General features: G+C 50.5%; 1 protein-coding gene across 1 annotated transcript in view; it reads right to left on the bottom strand.

The window, feature by feature from the left end:
- Positions 1–22,299, bottom strand: part of LOC138165053 (ERI1 exoribonuclease 3-like) — a 184,489-nt gene that overhangs the window by 103,958 nt on the left and 58,232 nt on the right. The window contains 1 exon segment of the mRNA XM_069093158.1: positions 5,760–5,851. Coding sequence (XP_068949259.1) covers positions 5,760–5,851 — 92 coding nt within the window.

The following is a 22,299-nucleotide window of genomic DNA, read 5'->3' as shown; positions in this document are numbered from 1 at the left end:
AGAAGGGAAGGCCTGTGAGACGTGACAGCTTGTCTCTGGCCTAGGCTCCCCCTGCATGGTAGGAGTCTGACCAGGAAGATGGGCAGAGGCTTCTGGGCTATTCTTTGGCTGGCTGTGAACAGCCCCTAACCAAGCCACAGTGTCAGAGGTGGAGGGGACGCTGTGGCCTGGGGTCCAGCCCCCACCCAGTGAGCACCCAGACTAAGAAGTGGGGCCTGAAGAGTGCCAGTGGGAAATTGTGCTACCCTGGAATAACTGATGGCTGGGAAGCCTCAGTGTGTCTCTCTCCAGTCGCCCTCACTGCTCCTGGGTCTGGCCTGGGTCCCACCTCCAGGTCCCAGGCCTCCCCCACTGAGGCTTCAGCTCTCCTCAGAGCCCAACCCCAGCTCCTTCAATGGAGCCTCACCCAAAGGCCTGGTCATCTAGATGCTGGCCCTCTTCTAGACACTGCAGTTCATCTGGCTGAGTCGGCTAGAGTCTGTGGTCCACTCAGACCCCTAGATCCTTTTCAGAACTGGTGACTCTCTATGTGTCCTCCGTCTTCTGTACCTAAAGTGAAGCTTCATGACCTAGGGGGCCCATGGGTGGGCTGGGGAGGAAAGATAGACAGAACAATTGGTGCTCCACTCACACACGCTATTTAGGCTTCCAGGCTGCTCCTGGGGCTGCAGCAGGTACCTGGTGTTATATAGCTGTGGGCCCCCCACTGGAAGGGGAGCTCCTAGGGGGCAGGGGCTCTCTGTATCCTCAGTGCCTAGCACGAAGTAAGCTTAACAAAGGCCTGCTGACTGACTGACTGACCTAGCTGCAGACAGCCCCAAGCCTAAATGCTTCCTAGGCCTGGAGGCCACAGACCACTGGGCTTAGGCTCTGCCCAGCAGCTCAGGCCCTGGCCTGGGATCCCTCCTGGCCTACAGGCAGTGGGGCCATCACCCCTCTGCTTTCCAGATGTGCTATGCCTAGAGCTTCTACCAGGAAATCAAGTTTAAAAATATCTGCAAAGCACTTAGTACAGGCCCTGGCACACAGTAGGTACTTATTAAATGCTCATTCCCTTCAGCGCAATGAATGACAAGCTAGACACAGCTAGAAAACCAGGCTTCTGGTCCCAGTTCTGCCACTTACGGCTTGGATGACCCCCCTCTGAGTCTCATGTAGGTGGTGAAGGAGACAGAGCTGGCCTTGCAATCAGGAAGAGCGGAGTGTGACTCCTGCCGCCTGAGACCCCAGGAACCTCATCTACTTTCTCTCAGCATCAGCTTCCCCATCTGTAGAATGGTTACAAGGACAGCACCCACCTCACGGATTCTCAGCGAGACCCAATAAGACACATCTGTGAAATGCTTCCCAAGCCTGGAAGGGTTCAATCTCCTCATCCGTGTGGGATCCCAACTCCTCTCTTCCATGGGACACAGACAAGGACCAGAGCAGAAGGCCAGCCCTGCCACCGTGGGGCTGCCCAGGCTGTCAGGGGACACAGGCTTGTTGCCACTCTCCAGGCCTAGCCTCTGCTGGCCTCCAGTCTGGCGTTTCAGAGATTTCCAACTAAACAACCTACAGACATCAACACGTCCCCAAACTCCCTCTTCTCTAAACATCCTTCTTACTGCCCAGAGCACCGCCGTCCCCCAGGGCCCCTCATGCAAATCTGTGGCCAAGGTCTGTGGACTTCACTTCTAGCACATCTCTCCTGACTCTGCCCTGCCCTGGCCATCACACTTCTCTCCCCACTTTGCTCCACCTCCCCTCCAGCTGTCAGGGATCTTCCTGAAGCCCTGGTCCTCATCATCCCCACACTCTTTGAGCTCTAGAGCTCCCTATCACGGCACTCAGAACCCTTCAGAAGCAGGCCTCTCGCTACCTGCCCAGTCTTCTCAATGCCTCACCTCCCCCTGCCTCCACACATACCCCCAAGATCCCAGGATCCCGGCCTCCTCCAACAAGATCGAGGATTTTTACTGGCTGCCCCTGAGCATGGAACAGTCTCTGTCCTCATCTCTGCCCCCTCCAAGAAGCCTCTCCTGATTCCCCTTAGTGCCGGTACTTTCCTTCTGTTATCTCCCACTGATCCTGCCTATAGCCCGTTTGCATTTATTTGCATGGTTCCTCCCGCTAGATTGGGAGCTCCGGGAGACCAGGGGCTGTCTTTCTGCCTTTCTTGGTGCTCCTCGCCCTTAGCACAGGGCCTGGCACACAGGAGGCACTTTATGAATGCTGACTGCCTGAATCTATGCCTCTAGGCCCCCGCTCCATGCCCCCACAGCAGCTGCTTTGCCAGCCGTGTCCCTCCGAGGTCCCTCGGCCCCTCCAGCCGCCCCAGAGCCACCACCGAGGGGGCCCCAGGCAGAGCAGTATCCCTCTGCCTATCCCCACTTGGTACTGGATTTCTCCCTCACTTACAGGCACCAGCTTCCATCCCACTCCTTGCCTGCTCAGAAAGAGATGTAGCTCAGTTCCGCTTTGCTAAACCCTATTTGGCAATGTGTCTAAACACATGCAAACTTAATTAGTTCAGGAGGGGAGCCTGGGCGTTTGTGGTGATGGATAAAAGTAATGGGAAATGAGACAAGTCAGGGCTGGCAGGGAGTTCTCACTCACGCTCCATCCCTGGCAGGCCGCTAATCAGAGGTGACTCGCCTCACGGCTGCAGCCAATCACTAACGGCCTCCTTCTACGAGCTCAGCAACAGGAACAGTATTTCCCCCTCAGCCCCAAAGACAAGCGCTCAGGGCCGATTGTCTCAGAGCCAATACCTGGTGCCATTTCCTTCGATCAAGGCAGAAAGAGCGAGTCTAAGAGGTTGCGGCTTGGGAGTGACAGCACCGGGTGTGCCCGCTGTGCAGATAAAGAGCCCCGACTGTGCTCGGACCTCCTCTCCCTGCCTGCACAGAGGCCATCTGGACCAAAGCAGAGGCATCCTCAGCCAGGCCCAGGGGCAGCAACCCCAACAGGCCCACCACAATCTGTGTGGCCTGGACACTAGGGTTTCTTGGGCCCTGGGCGAGGAAACAATCACAGACCTGTCCACCCCGCCCCCAAAGAGATTTGGAAGTCAAAGGGATCTCCTTCCTAGCATTAGGAAAGAAACAAATGAAATCCCCCTTCTAAGCAGAGGCAGAGCAGCCTGGCCAGGCTGGGGACCTCTCCCGAGAGGCCCCAAGGTCCACCCCAGCAGGGGGCATCTAGCCTCTGCCCTAAGCCCTCCGGGGCTGGGGCCCATTTCTTGTAGCCCTCCTTTCACTATGGGATAACTCTTCCTGCTGGGTAGCTTTTCGGACAATCTGCCCTTGGCTACTTCCTCCCACTTCTCGTGGCCCTTGCCCTGGGAGCGCAGAGTCTTTCCACTCCAGGAGCTCACTAGGAGTGAGGGGGCATCCTTACCCACAGAGGCTGCCGGTGAAACTCGGCACACACACCTAACCCAGACCCAGGAAGGACAGCATGCAAGAAATCAAGAAAGCAGCCATGACTCCTGCACACCCCCAGCCGAGAGGTCAGAGGGCACAAACCCGAGTAATGTGACACACCATCGCCCCTGCTGGGGCTGATTCTCTCATCTCCTTGCCCCCCACAATAATTCCTGATACCTCCTCCCCCAGGACAGAGGCCACTCAAACTGGAGTGCTCCTTGCTGGCTGCTGCACCCTCAGAGCCTGGAGTTACCTTCAGACACCTGGTTTTCCATCCTTCAGGATGAAATGAACCAGGGACACACACTCTGTCAGGCTGACTCTGGCCAAGGACCTGCAGTCCGTACCCAGATCCACCCCCAGAAGGCAGGCTCCGGAGGGAGGGGGCAGAGGGAGGCCGGGGAGGGGAGCTTTGGGTCTGCTTCTCAGCCACTCCTGAGGCAGCAGCACCCAGCACTGCTCCATGGGCAGGGCTCAGGGTCCCAGGGCCCAGCCAGACCCCCAGCCCCTTGGGCTCAGGGCCCCACCAGCCTCAATCTCACTAACCAGCAGAGCCTGCGCCTCAGGGCAGAGAACACAGAGCCTGGAAGCCAGTTCTCTGGGACCCCAGGAAGAATCTGAGCCCAACACTAACAAGTTAGGGGTGTCAATTTAGTGGCACATGTGTCAAGCTCGCCTTGCTCCTGTGTGTGATAAAACTCCCTCCACGAGCCAGCGAAGATGAGCGGAGACTCAGATGGGCGATTATGGGAACGCCACTGCATCGAATGCGCTGTCACGGAGCCCGGTGCGGATGTCCGCCTGGGCAGCTTTCATTTTGTTAGACATTTAATTAAGAGGCTGCCTTCCCAGCAGCTAACCTGGGTCTGGCTGCTAAGAGGCAGTCAGAGGCCTGCCAGCCACGAGGCCTCCCCACCCCACCAGCTTCCTTCCCATATACCCGTCTCCTGGGCAGCCCCAGGCTCCCTGACAGATGCTGCTACTGACCCAGGGTTCACAGCCCCCCACCCATCTGTCCTTCAGCAGGTTCTGCATCTGCCTATCTGAGGATCCAGATCTATGATTCTAGAGTCATACCAGCTAGCTCAGTGAGCAATGCTGGCCTGGCCCCCACCACGGGCAATGAAAAAGACCTGAGGGCAGAGGGGCAGAAAGGAGGCCTCCTACTCATAGGACATCCCCTCTCCCACCCCCAAGACCCTGCCTGTCCTAAGAGGGGCCTCATTCACAGGAGGAGCTGCAGATGCAGCCAGGTAACTGGGTGGACAGAGCACCTGGGCATGCCGGCCAGCCAAACCTTCCTGGGCCTCTTTCCCCACATCTCTAACCTTTTCTTCCCCCATCCAGTTGGCCCTCTGTCTGAGTCCCCCCAGCCCCAAGGGCCTATCTCCCTCTGCCCTTCCTCCCCCAAACCACCCTGAGCCTCCTACTGGCCTCCAACCCTTCCTTCACATGGTCCCTCCCCTCAGATATGGCTGTCTGTAGCTCCAAGGATGATGAGTGCGCTGCTGGGGTGCAGGAGGGGAGGCATGTGAGTGGAGGGGTGACCGTATAACATGGGGTTCCCATCCTCCACATCTTTCCCCTGAGAAGCTGGTTGGCAGGGGTTCCATGTTCTGAACGCTTACTATACAGGGGAGCCCTGGCTCTGGATGCCTACTCCCTGTGTAACCTTGAAGATTCACTTGACCCACCAGAGTCTCAGTTTCCTTATCTGTAAAATGAGGCAGTTGGCCGTGATGGCCCCTGCTGGCTCTGAGACTGCGATCCCAGCACTCAGGGACTGGGGAGGGCTGCGCATCAGTGCAGGCAAGGCCCTCCTGGTTCCCCCTCCCCAGGGGCATGCTCTCCACCCTCAGTCACAAATAACACGGACAGATCAACACTCTCAATCCTCAGCAAACAAGCACTAGCCCTCCTGCACACCTCCCGACCCCTAAGGCTAGCAGAAGCCTAAGGGCCAGTGAGGAGAGAAACCAACTTCCCTCCAGACTGCCTGGAGTTCAAAGAGGGGAGGCAGATGAAAAATGGGGAGATGTACCTCCCACAGTGTCCCAGGTCACTGAGGACCTGCCTCCACAAATCTACCTGCACAACTCACTGCCCTGGACTTGCTTCCCAGAGGCCATGCATGGCAGCAGGGGAAGGTAGGGCCCCCCCCCCCCACTTCTCCCAAATGTGGACTACACATACCTGGCCCAGCCCCTTTTGAACTTGCCAGCAGCAGAGCTTGTCCCAGGGCCAGGAAAGCCTTGAACCCAGTGGGCCTAGCCACTATTGAGCCTCAGGGTGCCTCCCTCTCCCCAGAAGCCTGAACGGCTGGGGCTGGGCTGCCCCTGTCATACTCACATCACTTTCAAGTCCCAATCTCCACAAGTGACAAAGATGGACTTGACACTCGGGTCTAGAAGGCCTTCCTTCGCCATCCACTCATCGACCCTCTGCAAAGAACACAAGAAGAGAAGAGATTGGCCTCTTTTTTCCTGAAACAAACAAAAGGTCTGGTAGCCAGAAGCAGATGAGCTACAGAAAATGATGCTTGGGCACCCTAGGCTCATGGAAGCTCGCAATGCCTGCTCCCCAGCCAGTCTTGTAGAGACAAGGTAGTTCTCTGGGGCTGCCTCCACAGTCCCCCTGTCCCCTCTTCTCTGTCTAGTTGGCATACATACCACTGTATGCCTGGGCCCTGGGGCCAAAGCTGAACCAAACAGTGCCAAACAAGGACAGGAATGATTCAGAATTCATTAATTCCTCATCAAGTACTAAAGAGAGCAAATGAAAGAAGTAGCTCACAAACCATGTCTTTAGGGCAAAAATCACATCCCTGTTGTCAGGCAGGTGTCAGGAAGTCAATCTATCAAGCATTTATTAAGTGCCTACTATGTACTAGTTGCCAAGGATACAAAGACAAAAACAGGGTAATCCCTGCCATCCTGCCAAGAAGGAAAACCCTGAGATTTCCAAGGTGCTGAGGTCCTGCCCTCTTCCCAGGGATTCTGGCAGCCAGTGCCCTAGACCCAAGCCCAGAGCAGGATCAAAGTCTGGTTGTCTGGAAACCAGCATATCAGGTGTCCCAAAGATGGGTGCCAAGGGCCCTCTCCCCAAGCCAATGCAGTAGCATTCCAGCAGAGAACCAAAGAGTGAGCCCAGATCTGGAGCTGGGGGACACCTGGAAACCAACACAGGAGACCATTAAGGTACTCCAGGTACTAAGTACCTAGTGACAAGGTCAGGTCCCAGACCTAGGCTGGGGCCACTCCTGAGAGCAGCTGCTGGGGCTGGGCTGCAACAAGCACGGCTCTCATTCCAAGACTCTCCAAGCTAGAAGTGCTCTCAGAGGCCGTCCACACTAATGGTGAGCTGACCTTCAAAGGTCATCCTGTTTGGTCAGTCCCTCTATCTTCTGAAGAACAGATTATCACTAAGGCAAGTCAAGAACTTATTAGCAGCAGCTCTGTTCCAGGAAATGCCTGGATAACTGGAGTCCCCCTTCAGCATCATACCCTGAATCTATGCCCCAAACTCTTCATTTATGTTCTCTTTCTGTCCAGGTGGTCTGTAGTCCACACCAAGGACAAAATCACTTCTGTTTCTCCCTCCTTTGCACCTTCTCTCTTAATCTCTCCCCACTTTTCCCTCCTACTTCCTGCTGAATAAGATTCTTGCATCCAACTGTGTGTATCTGTATTCTTCTCTCCTTTGATGAGTTCAGATGAGAGTGAGGTCAGAGTCACGTCCTTGACCCCCTCTGTTGTATAAAGGCTTCATTATGCACTCCATTTATGTGAGGTAATTTTCTCCATTTTTCTTCCTTCCTCCCTCCAATTAGTGCATTTCATCCCCCACCCTTCCATTCTTCTTTTGAGATCATCCAAACACAAGCAAATCACTCTAGGCCCCTTCTTATTAGACTCCCTCTAAGATCCCTGGTAGTGAAAAAGTTACAAGGGATTACATGTACCATCTTCCCATATAAGAAGGTAAACAGCTATACTATTGTGCTATAAGAAATGAGGAGCAGACACACTTCATATTTACCTGGAGAGACTTATACAAACTGATGCTGAGTGAGAAGAGCAGAACCAAGAGAAATTTGTACACAATTACAGACATAATGTAGGTGTGATGACCAACTTTGATAGACTGGGCTCTTCTCAGCAATGCAAGGTTATAAGACAACTACAAAAGACTCATGATGGAAAGAAATGTCCACATCCAGAGAAAGAACTACAGAGTCTAAATGCAGATTGAAGCAAACTACCTGCTCTCTTTCTTTTTCTTGTTTGATTTTGTTTCCTCTTTCCCATTGTTCATTCCATCGGTTATAATCCTTCTTTACAACCTGACTAATGCATAACATGAAAGTATTTACAGATCCTATACTTGATTGCATGCCGCCATTGGGGGGAGGGGGAGAAAATTGGAAACTCAAGGGATTGTGGAACTGAATCTTGTAAACTAAAAGTAAATAAACAATTAATAAAGACAAAAAAAGAGAGAAATTTAAAAAAAAAATAATAAACAGCTTAACGTTTAGTCCCTTATGATTACTCACACATGTCTACCCTTTAATGCTTCTCTTAGGTACTGTGTTTATATGTCAAAATTTTCACACAGCTCTGGTCTTTTCATCAGGAATGTTTTAAAGTCTTCCGTGTCATCAAAGGTCCAGTTTTTCCCCTGTAGGATTGTACTGAGTTTTGCTGGGTCAGTTACTCTTGGTTGTAAGCCTAAATCCTTTACTTTCTGGAATATCATTCCACACTCCATTCCTTGAAAATTGTGATTTGGGTGCTCTGGATTTTGGCTATAATATTCCTAGGAATTTTCATTTTGAGATTTCATTCAGGAGGTAACTGTTGAATTCTTTCAATTTCTACCATGCCCTCTGGTTCTAAGAAATATGGGCAGTTTTCTTTGATTATTTCTTGAAATATGATGTCTAGACTTTTTGTTGTTATTCATGGCTTTAAATTATCTGTCCTCAATCTCTTCTCCAGGGCAGCTGTTTTTCCTATGAGATATTTCTATTTTTTTTTTCCTATTTTTTCAAAGTCTTTTGACTTGAAAGGATATGAACAGGCAATTTTCAGACAAAGAAATTAAAGCTAGCTATAGTCATATGAAAAAGTGCTCTAAATCACTACTGATTAGAGAAGTGCAAATCAAAACAACTCTGAGGTCCCACCTCACACCTATCAGATTGGTTAATATGACAAAAAAAAGAAAATGATAAATGATAAAAAGAAGATTTGGGAAAAATTGGCATGCTAACAAATTGTTGGTGGAGTTGTGAACTGATCCAACCATTCTGGAGTACAATTTAGAACTATACCCAAAGGGCTATAAAACTGTCCTTATCCTTTGATTCATCAATAGCACTACTAGTATCCCAAAGAGATCATAAACAAGGAAAAAGGACCTACATGTACAAAAATATTTATAGTAGCTTTTTTTGTGGTGGCAAAGAACTGGAAATTGAGGGGATGCTTAACAACTGGGAATTGGCTAAACAAGTTGTTCTATAAGAAATGATGAGCAGGCAGATTTCAAGAAAACCTAGAAAGACCTACATGTACTGATGCTGAGTGAAGTGAGCAGAACCACGAGAACATTGTATACAGTAACAACAACGTGGTGTGATGACCAATTTTGATAGACTTAGCTCTTCTCAGCAATACAATGATCTAAGACAATACCAAATGACTCATGATGGAATATGCTGTCCACATTCAGAGAAAGAACTGTAGTCTGAATGCAAATCGAAGCATACTATTTTCTCTTTTTTCTCTCATGGTTTTTCCCTTTTGTTCTGATTCTTCTTTTACAACATGACTAATGTGAAAATGCTTGATGTGACTGTATACATATATATATATATATATATATATATATATATATATATATATATATAGCCTATATCACATTGCATGACATCGTGGGAAGGGAGTGGGGAGGGAGGGGTAAAATTTGGACTCAAAACCTTATAAAAGTGAATGTTGAAAATTTTAATAAACCTTTAAAAAGTCTTTTGACTTTGTTTTATTCTCTCTCTCTCCCTCCCCCTCCTCAGGAATTCTTGTTGGGTTACTGTCCAATCTGCATTTCTCTTTGAACATTTTCTTATAGATGCTTTCAAGTCATTGTCTTCTGTGTTTGTGTCTAGAGCTTTCCTGTCACAAAAAAGTACTTGTTTTGGTTGGGTTCTTTGTGGTTTGTTTTTGCTTAATCCTTCCAACTTATAACTTGATTATAAACTTTTATGCTAGTGGTGGGTTCTGCTCACTTCTAGTAGGAATGTCTGACCCGAGCTTTTACTCATTAGTCTGGGGGGAGGGGGGGAAGGAGGTGGTCCACAAGCTCTCAGTGCCCTCAAAGAGATGTCACTGGGGAAGAGGTCTGTCCACTGCCCTCCTGGTTTGAGCTCTGACTTCGTTCTGAGTCTGTTGGCTTGTGCATTGAGTTTCAATAGACTGCTGCTGGATTCTGTCTCTGTTAGGCAGAGGTGGAGTTCTGTAGGTTCAAAATAACTGAACTCCTGGCTTTGGTCTGGGACTCCTGCCCTGGTTATTCCACTGCAGGCTTATGTTAAAGGCTAGAACTAAGTCACTGCTATTCTCTTGGGCTTAGAGCCATACATTTCTGGAAATTATTCCTTGCTCAGAACAGGGCCCACACTGGCTTGGGACCACACCTCTCCTCCCTATATCTGCGACCTAGAATTGGGTAATGGGTAACACAAGTGCCAGATGGCGTCTGCTCCTGCACCCAGTGCTTCCTGCCCTGGCGCCTTGCCTTGGCCTACTTTCAGTTCCTTAGAGCTGGAATGCTCCATACTGCTGACACCATGCACACTCCTGGCAACCTCCCATCCTCAATGTCAGCAGACCTTTCTGTCTGTCTCCCTAAGTTGCTCTGGGCTGAAAAAAATGACTCACTGTGACCTTTTCTTGGCTTTCCTGATCAAAATTTGCTCTGGTACATTTTCTAGGTCATTGTGGAGAAGGTATGCTGGGCAAAATGGTCCTTCTTAATCTGCCATCTTGACTCCACATCCTGATGGTATCTGACTAACTATGGACTGCTGCTGAGGAGGGCCATCTGTTCTAGACTGACCAAGGAAGACAACTACCTAGAACAGACCACAATGCTGAAAGCTGTAATTAGATCTAAGGCAGCTCTTCTGATGGTAGTCACAGCTACCCAACAGAGGTTTCACCATGGATTGGGTGAAACTTCCCAAGCTCAACTCGGCCATACACGTGACTGGGCACCATCAAATCAATGTCACTCAGGGTCCTGGCTAGTCAGATACAGAGTCCCAAATTAACCATCAAATTCTGACAAGTTGTTCCAACTGATGGCAAAGTGGCCACCATTCCCTGACACCTTCCACTCAGAGCCCTGGCTACCCAGAGTACTGGGGCCCTCCACACTGGCACTGGCTCAAGAGGCCCTCCTGGGGCCTCCTGAGCAGGTTACTACTAGGCTAGCCCTCCCTCCTCCATGAGTATTACTTCTCAACATACAATGTGGCCCCACCCTCCTTTTGGCCTTTCCTGTTTCTTTGGGATGAAGCAGAGCTTTCTATGGCCAGCTGAGTCATGGGTCTTAACCTACAAAATCCAGGAGACACGCGAGAGGTCAAGGTTGCCACCCCCCTGAGTCAGGCGCTCTTGTTTGCTGCCCAAACTTTGTGCCTTGTGCACAGACTGTTGCAGTCACAGGCTTTGCTTCTAAAACCTTTCTTGCTGGATTGTGGCGTCTGTGAACTTCTGAATATTTCAAGTCCTTCTTCCTATGTCCTGGTTTCTTTGCAGTATCTAGCTGTGTGACTAGATACTGAGTTTTCCCCCTCTCATACCTGAACTGCTAGGAAGCAACAGCTCCATTTTGCAACTGCACAAGTAATTTTTCGAACCTGAGTACAAAGCTTTACACTCATCCTTATTAATTTCATCTTAAACCAACGCCCTGTGCTATTGGAATCTTTTTGGACTCTACCATACAATGTAGCAGCAGTCTCTCTAACCTTCAGGCCTTCTCTGAATTGGACAAACAGGCTACTTTCTGTCTTCAACTAACTCAACATTGAATATGACAGGGCCAGGAATGTGACTTTCCTGTCCCAGGATTTCACTTTTCTGCAACCAATCAACAAGCTTTTATTTAATGACTTCAACGAGTCAGGCACTGTGCTAAGTCCTGGAGGTACCAATACAAAGTATGAATCTCTACTCACTGCAAGATGATCCCATTCCACCCCAGCTTCCCCCAGCACCCTGCGCACTCTCTCGATTTAATCTCTTCCTATCTGCTGGGGGATTCCCTACTACCTGTAAAGATGCCCCTGCTGGCGATCGCTGTCACCTCCTCCAAAAGCCCTCCCTGGAGCCCTCTGGGCCTACCTGCTCTCACCCCATCTCTCTTCCTGGAGGCCACGTGATCGGCACCCCCGCCTCCTCTGCTCTCACCCTCCTCTGCAGTTTGGCCTCTAACCTCCAACGTTCCTGGTGATCTCCTAACTGCCAAACCTAATGCTGTTTTCTTGATCCTCATCCTCCGCGGCCTCTCTGCAGCCTCTGCCTCTGCTCCCCGACAGTCTTATCTCTAGGTGCTGACGACACTGTTATGTCCTGATGCCCTCTCTTCCCCCTCCCCTTCCTCAGATAAACCACATGCATCCTCTGCCAGAGGCCCCCTTCTCTCCTCCCTCTGTAACATTGCCTCTGCATTGGCATCAGCTCCCATGATTTCAGTCATCGCCTCTGTACGGATGACTCGGCTCTACGTGCCCAGCCCTCATCTCCTGACCCTCGAGCTGCCTACCGGACAGCTTGAACCGGATTGTCTCATAAACTCAACACATCCCAAACCGAGCTCATTATCTTCCCCTCCAACCCTCTCCTCATCTTTGTTTCCTCCATCCTCCCAGGCAGCCAGGCTCCCAGCTCCTCATTCTTTCACAGCTGCTCCCCCCATGTCGAATCAGCTGCCAAGTCCCGTCTTTCCTACCTTTGTAGCATCTTTGTGCCCCCTTCGCTCCTCTGACAACGCAGACAGCGCGGTCTGTCAGGCACATCTCTAGGCCCTCATTACCTCGTGCCTGGACTGCTCCAATCGCCTCAAGTCTCTCCTCAGCTACAAACTGACCACAAGTCAGACCATGCCACTCAGTAAACTCAGGTGGTCCCCTGTGACCTCCAGGATCAAAGAGAAGTCTTTCTGAACCCAGCTCCTTGCTACCTTCCCAGTCTCATGACGCTAGCCTCCCCACACAACAGAATCCGTCTCCTGACTCTGAACATCTCCTCTGGCTATGTCCCAAGCCTGGACTTCCCAGGCTTCCTCGGAGTCTCAGCTAAAGTCCCACCTTTTCCTAGAAGCCTTTACCAATCTTCCCTAATTTTAGTGCCTTCTCTCTGATACTACCCCTAGTGTAGCACATTGGTTCCCAGGCCGTCTCTCCCATCACACCCCTTTTTGTCTTTCGTTGTATCTTCAGTACTTAGCGGGCTACCTGGTGCTTAATAGATGTTAGCTACCTCCATCTGGCTTGACTCTCAAGTCATTTTATGCCCATTTTACTTTACAGGGTCTCTGACTCTTTTTTTTTAAATTTTCAAATGCTTTATTAACTTCTGATTTACATTATTCATTTCTGCCAGATTTTGAGTTACAAATTTTCTCCCCTACCCACCGCCCCAAAATAGCAGTCCCACAGGATATCCCCTCCTCCAATCTGCTCTCTCCCATATCTTCCTCCATTCTCCCTTTGACTTTCCAGTAGGGCACAGTGGATCTCTATGCCCCAGTGCCTGTATATCTTATTTCCCAATTACATGTAAATTAGTATTAATAATAGTATTATTATAAAATGTATATATATATGAGTATTTGATTTTAAAACTTTGAATTCCAGATTCATTCCCTTCCTCCCTTGTCACCCACCCTTACTGGGAAGATAAGCAGTTCAGTACAGGTTGTACATGTGTAGCTAATGCAAAACAATAACATAGTAGATACATTGTAAAAGACTGACTATATTTCCCTCCCTCCTATCCCACCTCCCACTTGTTCTATTCTCTACTTTGAGCCCGTCCCTTTTCAAAAGTGGGTGCTTCCAACTTCCTCCCCCCGCAGCCTGCCCTCCCTTCCATCATCCCCCCTCTCATCTCCTTCGCCCCTACTCTCCTGGAGGGTGAGATACCCTATTTAGTGTGCATGTCATTCCCTCCCTAAGCCAAATTCAATGAGAATAAGGTTGACCCATTCATTCCCTTTTGCCTTCCTATTTTTCCCCTCCATTGTAACCATTTTCCCTAGCCTCTTCTATATGAGATAGTTTACCCCATTCTGTCTCTCCCCATCTCCTCTCATTATATTCCTCTCTCACCTCTTGATTTCACCCTTTAAGTATCATCACTTCCTGTTAAATTGGTCCTGTGCCCTCTATCTATGTATACCTGTAATCATATATACACACATTCACATATGTATTCATATGCCCATATACCCTCATATATATATATATATATATATATTCCCTTCATCTACTGAGAAAAGTTTCATAGGTTACAATTATTGCTTTTCCATGTAGGAATGTTAATAGTTCAACTCTGACAAGTTCCTTATGATTTCTTTTCCCCGTTTACCTTCTCAGGGGGTCTCTGACTCTTAAACACATACACACTCCTATCTTTAAAGGGCAGAATGAACACGTGAGCCAGATGACCTCGTCCCTAACAGCGCCCAGTCAGTCCAAACCTAACACAAACCGCCCTGGTTTGAAAGGCCCAAAGTCGTCATCTTCCTCCTCCGAGTTAGGAAGCCCAGATCAAGACAACAGACATGCTGATGGAGAAGGGGATGAAGATGAGCTGGGGGGAGGAGGAGGGGGTGAAGAGGGTCCCCTTCTCCACCCACCCTCCCTTGACCTGTGTCCCAAAAGCATGGGCTAGGGGGGAAGAAAATCATCCCCAAGCTGTTCCTCTTCCAACTTTGGCCAGAGACTGACCAAGCTGCCAGGACTGCCCCCAGCTTATGCCCAGGGTACACTGGGCTATCCTGGTTCAGTTCTACTTCAGGAAGCCCCCATCCCACCCTCACTTCAGATAGTGGTCCCCTTAGCCTAGTATCAGCACTCTTGGAAGCTGGAGCCAAACAGCCTGGCAGGGGGCTCTGTGGGCAGCCCCTCTGTCCACTGACCTCCACAGGCCAAGGAGAGGACAGACTGCACTCAGCTGTGGCGATCTGATCATCCTTCCACCACCACCAGGCGGCAGACCCTGCCTGGGTGACTGCTGGGACAGGAGTTGGGGGGGGCGGGGAGGTATCATTTTCAGGAGCTGAATCCAGCTGCCAGACCATGCTGAGGAAGAGTGACCACAGAAGGCCAAGCACAACCAAGGCTGAAAGGCTGGGGTCCTTTGACCCAGGCAGCCCAAAGTTCCAAGGAAGTCAGAGGCTTCGGCGTTCACAGTTATATATATATATATTTGCTTTTTGGAGGGCAATTGGGGTTAAGTAACTTGCCCAAGGTTACACAGCTAATTTTTTTGTGTGGGTGTTAAGTGTCTGAGGCCTGAACCGAACTTGGGTCCTCCTGACTCCGGGGCCGGCGCTTTGCTCACTGCGCCACCTAGCCACCCAACATTGTTATATTATTACCAGCATTTTACCAACATGAAAACAGGCCCAGGGAGATGCAATCACCCCCACACAGGCATGGAGAAGCTAGGACTCACACTTAGGACTTCTGATGACCACCCACAGCTCCTTCCACTACAAGACTGCAGCTCAAAGGCCTTCAGAGGACATTTATTCTGACACCTGAACCCAAATCCCATTCAAACATACCTGACAAGCCACTGGCCTCTTCTGGAAGCTGTCCCATGATGGAGGCCTCTCCACTTCTGAAGGCCACCCACAGAACTCTGGAAGAGCTTTTGTCACGAAGTTCTCCTTTACACTGAAAGCAGGATCCACTACCCTTCACATGACTCTCTCCAAGAAGCAACTCAGTGGGTACAGCGGACAGCGCGGCATGTGGGCTCCCAGCCCAAGCTCACACCAGGCCTACACTCTGCGTCTCAGGCTGCCCCATTCTGCAGCTGTGACCCCAGGGTGCTGCTTGCTCCTGGTAGAGCTCCTAAGACGTGGGACTGTGCCGGAAGTCAAGGGGAGGCTCAGAGACCACTTCTCTCTCCAGATTATCAGGGAGAACCAAGGGCTCCTCCCAAAATGAGGCAAGAGCCAGAAAAAGAATATGAATGGTAAAAAGGGAATCCTGAGTGACCAGAGGCCTGGAGGGTGGAATTCAATTCAATGCAACAAGCATTTATCAAGTGCCCACTGTGCAGGCCTGATGTGAGGCAATCTCCGGCCTCCAGCAGCTTTTGAGTCCAGACCCAGTAATTTACAGGGAGAAGGGGACAGTGGCACATGAGCTGAGCCCTGATGAGATCGAAGGCTGCTAAGACACAGGAGGGAGGGAGGCCCTTCCTGGTCCATATAAAGGCAGGGAGATGGCAGGGGTCATTCCATATAAGCAGAACAGTGAGGAATAGTGGGAAGTCTTCTGGAGAGAGAGGTGGGAGCTCACCTTGCAGCAATGTGGAGAGCTTGCATGGGATGAACTCATCGATGTGAAGGAGGTTTCACTGTGCTCAGGGACTCTGTCCTGGTAGAAGAATGTCTCACTGGGAGCTGGGGGGCAGGGAGGAGGATGAGGAGCCTAGGGAGCTAAGTTTTGTCCTGGCTCTCCCCAGATTGAGTGGAAGGAGAAGCATCTAGGAGAGCATGATGACACTACTGGAGAGGGACTCCTGGCAGCTGAACATCCTCAGACTTATCACACTGGGTGACCAACCCCCAATTCCCGTGACTCAGGTGGGTACCAGAGAGGACTTTTAAGAAGCCAGCTCAGGATTCAAACATTAAAGTCCACTATGCTTGATGAGAGGAGATGTGAGTTCCCACAGTACCAAGGACAGGAACTCTTGGGGAAATGATGAAGGAAGCTAGGAACTGACTGACCTGTGCCCAGGCCCTAGCAGCTGGGTCGGTCTTTGACCAAAGTTGGAAGGGGAACAACTTTGGGTTCATTTGCTCCCTTCCTAGCCCATGATCTTGGGACACAGGTTGGGGAGTGGGGGGTAGAGAAGGGGATCTTCTTCACACCCTCCTTCTCCCAACTGGTCTTCATCCTCTTCTTCATTAGTGTGTCTACTGTCCTGATCAGGGCTTCCTAACTCTGAGGAGGAAGAAAGCATGTTTTAAAAGGGAAGGAGAGGCAGCCTTCCACGTTCTCAGATCCTGTCAAGGAAGTCAGAACAGAAAGGAAAGGAACCTCTCAAGAGTGAAATCCTTAAGATGCCAAAGAAACTGATTCTGAAGGAGAACAAGAAGTCCCCAAAAGAGACCAGTGTGGACTCACAGGGAGCTCACTAGCCAACCTGGATTTGGGAAAGACCTGAACACAGGACAGCAGCCAAGGCAGAGCCAGAGGATGGAATGGAAAAGTGAGGCAAGGCCCATTGAGAACAGGGCATAGAGGGCTAAGGCTAGAAAGGACTGAGGCTGCTGAGGACAAGGAAAGTCAACCCAGAGGGCTGGGGGTTTGTTTTGTTTTGAGCCACCCTAGGAAAAAGAGGAGGATCAAAGAAAGGACAGGACCTCACAGGGGTGGGAAGGATGCTCACTGTCAACGGAGAGAAGCAAGAACCGTGCCTTCCTACTAGCTGTCCCCAACCCTCATCACAGCCAGCTCCTAGCTTCCCTGAAGACTCACCTCAAATCCCACCTTCTTCAGCAGCTCTCCCTGGTTCCAACTGCCAGTGCCTTCCCTTTTCAGAGGGCCTTCCACTTAAAGTGCATGTATATTCATTGAATGTCTATGGCTATTTGCATAGCATTTCCTCCATCAAGATATGAGGTCCGTGGGAGCAGGGGCCTAGAGAACCATCATTTTGTCTTTCTTTATTCCCAGCACCCAGCACAGTGACCAGCAATGACAAATGGGGAATGCAGAGAAGCCTAGAAAGATTTCCATGAACAGCTGCAGAGTGAAGTAAACTGGAACCAGGAAAACAATCGACAATATCAGCAGGAGACACCACCAAAATGGAACCTGGTGGAATGAGGAAGAAGGCCCAGTGGGCCTCCAGAGACAAGATCCCTCCCCAACTTCTCTGTAAGCTGGGGGACATTGATAATGACATCAGACCTCTCTTCTCTCCTTTTCCTTGTTTCTTTAAAAGAAGATTCTTATTTTCTTTTCTGTTTTGTTTTTTCTTTCTCTTGGTCTCTCCCCTTTGTTATCATTCTTCTATTCAACATGACTAATGTGAAAATGTGTTCCACAGGAATGTATGTGTACAGCCATATCACACTTCATGCCATCTTGTGGAAGGGGAGAAAATCTAAAACTTATGGAAGTGAATGGTGAAAATTAAAAATAAATTAGTAAGTTTTTTAAAAAAGAAAATTCTTTATGACAAGGGATGTTCCTTGGGAGGGGGAGGAAAAGGGATATGGGAAAACCTAGGTAATATAAAAACGAGAGAGAGCACTAAAAGTCTACGTAAGCATTTTTAGGTGAAGTAAGTAGTCAGGAAGATGGCACCTTGTTGCCCTTGATACACTTCCCCTGGCCAAGTCGACTGTACTGAGAGAGCTGGCATATGCAGAGCTGCACTGTGGGTTAGTGGCAACAGTCAGCAAAAAACTGTACAGAGGAGGAAAGGGAAGGGGAGAGAGAGACAGAGACAAAGGCACAGAGACACAAGAGGAAGAGAGACAGAGATAGAGATAGAAAAAAGGAAGGAAGGAAGGGAAGGGGAAGGGAAGGGGAAGGGAAGGGAAGGAAGGAAGGGAGGGAGGAAGGAAGGAAGGAAGGAAGGAAGGAAGGAAGGAAGGAAGGAAGGAAGGAAGGAAGGAAGGAAGGAAGGAAGGAAGGAAGGAAGGGAAGGAGGGAGGGAGGGAGGGAAGGACAGAGAGAATGCATGCAGCAAGTTAGAAAAGGATAAATATCCTAATTTTAGTTTAAAAGGGAAGAGAAGAGAATTTGCAAACTAGAGGCCAGTAAGTATGATTTCCATTCCTGGAAAAATTCTAAAACATATTATTACAAAATTACTAAGTGAACATCTATAAAAGCAAATAATCATCACATTCAGTCAGTCAACAAGCATTTATTAAGTGCCTACTGTGTGCCAGGCATGGTGCGAAGCACCAGGAATACAAAGAAAGGTAAGGACACAGCTCCTGCCCTCAAGGAGCTCCCAGTCTGATAGGGGAAGGCAACATGTGGAGAACTGGAGGAGGTCTCTCCTCCGGGAGAAGGCGCGGCAGGGGTGGGGAGCTCGGAAAGGCCTCCTGCAGAAGGGAGGATGTGAGCTGATCCCTGAAGGAAGGCAGGGGAGGCGGGGCAGCATCCCAGGCAGCGAAAAGATCCTGAGCTGGGACACAGAGGGCCTTGTGCCACTGTCCCTCAGCTGTGGACTGGATTCATGCCAGACGGTCTCAGCTTGTGGTTGGCTTGGAAAGCCCAAAAGCCTTTTTATATTTGATCCTCGAGGTAATAGGGAGCCACTGACAGGAGGTGGGGGATCAGACCAGAGCAGAGAATTCCAAGGTGTCGGCCAGCACAGGTCACCCCAGACTAGCTCTATTTCTGACGCAGTCACTAGGAGGGCACACTGGTCAGGTGAGCAGAACCAGAGTAAGAGCCACACTGTGTGATGATCAACTCCGACAGACTTAGCCCTTCTCAGCAATGCAATGATCCAAGATAACTCCAAAAGACTCACGATGGAAAATGCCATCCACATCCAGAGAAAGAACTATGGAGTCTAAATGCAGAGCAAAGCAGACTCTATTTGCTCTCCCTTTTTTTTTGTTTCTTCTTTCCCATGGTTCCTCTCATTGGTTCTAATTCTTCTTTACAACATGACTAATGTGAAAATATGTCTAATATGAATGTATATGTAGAACCTGTATCAGACTGCCTGACATCTTGGGGTGGGGGGAGGGGAGGGAGGGAGAGAAAATTTAGAACTCAAAATCTCATGGAAGTGAATGTTGAAAACTAAAAATTAAATTAATTAAAAAAAAAAGAAATGGATGATAGATCTTTCCCCTCCTCCGCCGCCCCCTCCCCCTGCCCCTCAATCTTTGCTGGGCCTGCAAAAACCATGCACTAAAACTCTGGTAAACAGATTAAGTACCCGCTTTGTGCTAAGAACCCAGCTGGTCTCAGAGGCAGCACCTGAGAACAATCCTGCCTTAGGCGCTCACTAGCTGCACATCGGACAAGTCCCTCAGCCTCTGCCTGCCACAGTTTGCTTGTCTTTAAAATGGGCACAGTAACAGTAGCACCTCCCTCACATGGGCGGGGAGGACTAAGTAAGATCACATATGCAGAGAGCTTTGCAAATCTTAAAGTGTATCGTGTGGCTACCATCATCATCATCATCATCATCATTCTATTGGAACACGAGTTGGTGAAACGGAAGGCACAGAAGTGTCTCAACCTCGCCATGCCCCACAGAGATGCCACCTCCAAGCTCATGCCCCCTGAAATCCCCTTCTCCGGTCACTGCCCCCTCTGCCCTGCACACCCAAACCCTGCTCTTCCTCCTCACCAGCGCCTCAGGTCTTCCCCAGGCCATCACCCTACACTGGCTACCCTCTCGTCCCTTCCCATGTGACCCCTTGGGGAACCAGCTCCACTGCCCTCTCTTCTGGGGTCCTGCGCCCTCTCATTCTATTGTCAATCTTGCCCAGCCAAGTCTTAGCCTCAGATCACTCCCACCAACCACTGCCGTGACCCCTCATCACGTTCTGCTCAAATAATCTAGAGAAAATAAAGAAACCATGCTCCATCATCTCCACTGGGCCCTCACTGCAGCAAGGTGTAATGGATTACACCTCCTTAATCCATTCACTGTCCCACTCACCACAGCAAGGCTTTCACATCTTCATCCCCCCTCAAACCTCCCTCTGCCTCTGTTTTCTCAACTGTGAAATGGGAATAACAGCAGCACTTGCGTCCTACAATTGCTGTGCAGAGCAGATGAGGTAAGATCTGCAAGCAGCACCTAGCACAGCGCCTGGCGCCTAGTGGGCTTACTTCCCTCCCCCAGAGGCGCCTCTGCAGGCCAGTCCCCCATTGGCTGTCTGAGAGGCCAAAAGGCAGTCACCAGAGGCCCTTCACCTCCAAAGGTGAGAAGGCTGGACCAGAGCAACTTATAGATTTGCCCTTCGGTTCAAAAAGGATCTGCCTGGGCAGTGCAGGGTGGGGGAAGTGTGGCCCTCCTAAGGTTTCCTGAAGAAAAGCTGGGAGTTGCAGTGGGCTGCAGGGTCAGTGTGGGTCCACAGCTGAGACAGCCTCTAATGCCATCATAGGGAGTGGCTTTTGTTGAAGTTCCCTGCCCACTTGGGTCAAGATCTTTCTGGATCCCAACTGCCCTGCATTAAGTGTGGGTACACTCTAACCTGCCAGGCTGGGGCCATCTGTCACTGGGATAAGCATGCCTTCCACGGTGCAGGGATGCACCCACTTCACCCCTTCCTTGAAGGCTGTCAGGGGCCCCCTCATGCTGTCTCTGTGGGACCACTTACACTCACTCGCCTGTTCTATCAGATACTTGCCCATCCTTTGAACACAGCACGAAGGACTCAATTTCATGGGCTTTCCTAAAGCCCAGAAAAGTCATGTCTATGGGCCAAGGTTATTAGTCATAGATGGGCAAGTATCTGATAGAACAGGCGAGTGAGTGTAAGTGGGGCACTTCTCACCTGCAGTGGGCAGGTCCAGTAACTGGCAGTGTGAAGACTGCTGGAATCTTTCTTGCCCAGCCTAGATCCAGGTAACAGCCTCATGGGGCCCCCAGGAAGCAGACAACATGGAGGCTCAGATCGAAGGTGAGACACACACAGCAGGCTATCCCCACCTCCCTCCCACAAACCCAGAATACAAGCCATCTCAAGACCACTGGCAGTCTAGCCTGGAAGCTTGCCCTTTGGGAGATGGAGGTTGCCCTTCTCCCACATGGCTGTGGCCAGAGAGAAGGGCCCTGCTCTCCTCTTTACCTCCATCTCATCCACCAAGAGGCAGGGCTCCCCCCACCCCCGGCCACCCCCCAGGCCAGGGCCAGAGGCAGAGAGGCCACACTTATGGACTGCCTTTGTACTGGGCAGAGAAGCCTTGGCATTGGCCTTGTCAGAGGTCTAGTTTCAGATTTAGGTCTACTGGGTTAAGGGGAAAGACAAGGGCAAGAGAGATCCCTAAGATGCCAGTGCTCCCTTAGGGCCCCCACCCCCCAGGCCAGGCCAGCCCTCCTTCCCAAGAGAAGAAGAGGCACAGAAAGAAGCGGGAGGCCCGGAGAGCTGGAGCTGCGCCACTGCCTTGCTCCCCAAAGGATGGAAGCACAAGGAAGAGCCGCCTTAACCTTTCCCTGCTCCCTGAGGAGCAAGCCCATCCTGAAAGTGTGCGCTCTGCCAAGGCCTTGAAAGCCTTTAATTTGATTTCCCTCACACAGGCAATTGTTGTAATTATTCTGATTAGGAATCATTAGCCGGTGCAGCCTGCACACCCTGACAGGCCCAACGCTTCCACGGCAGCAGGCAGGCGGCCCAGCCCAGGGAGGGGGTGCCGGCCCGGCGCCCTCCTGGAGGAGTGGAAAGCAAACAAAGCCAGCCTTGGGGAGGGCACAGGGCCGAGGCTGTGCGGTTAATGAAGTGCTCACATGCCACAAGGAGCCAACATTTACAGCTAAACAAAAACAAAGCCCCAAACCCACTGGGGGCCAAAGGACAGATGTCTGCGCGTCTGGAAGCTCACCTGGAGGACGGGCAGGAGGAGGAGAGAGGAGGAGGGAAGGAG

Source organism: Petaurus breviceps, unplaced genomic scaffold (assembly GCF_028583685.1).
Source record: "Petaurus breviceps papuanus isolate PSGF00001 unplaced genomic scaffold, PetGlider_PUasm1.0 207, whole genome shotgun sequence".
NCBI classification, from domain to species: domain Eukaryota; kingdom Metazoa; phylum Chordata; class Mammalia; order Diprotodontia; family Petauridae; genus Petaurus; species Petaurus breviceps.
The sequence above is the reverse complement of the archived record's forward strand: the minus strand, read 5'-3'. Positions and strand labels throughout refer to the sequence as shown.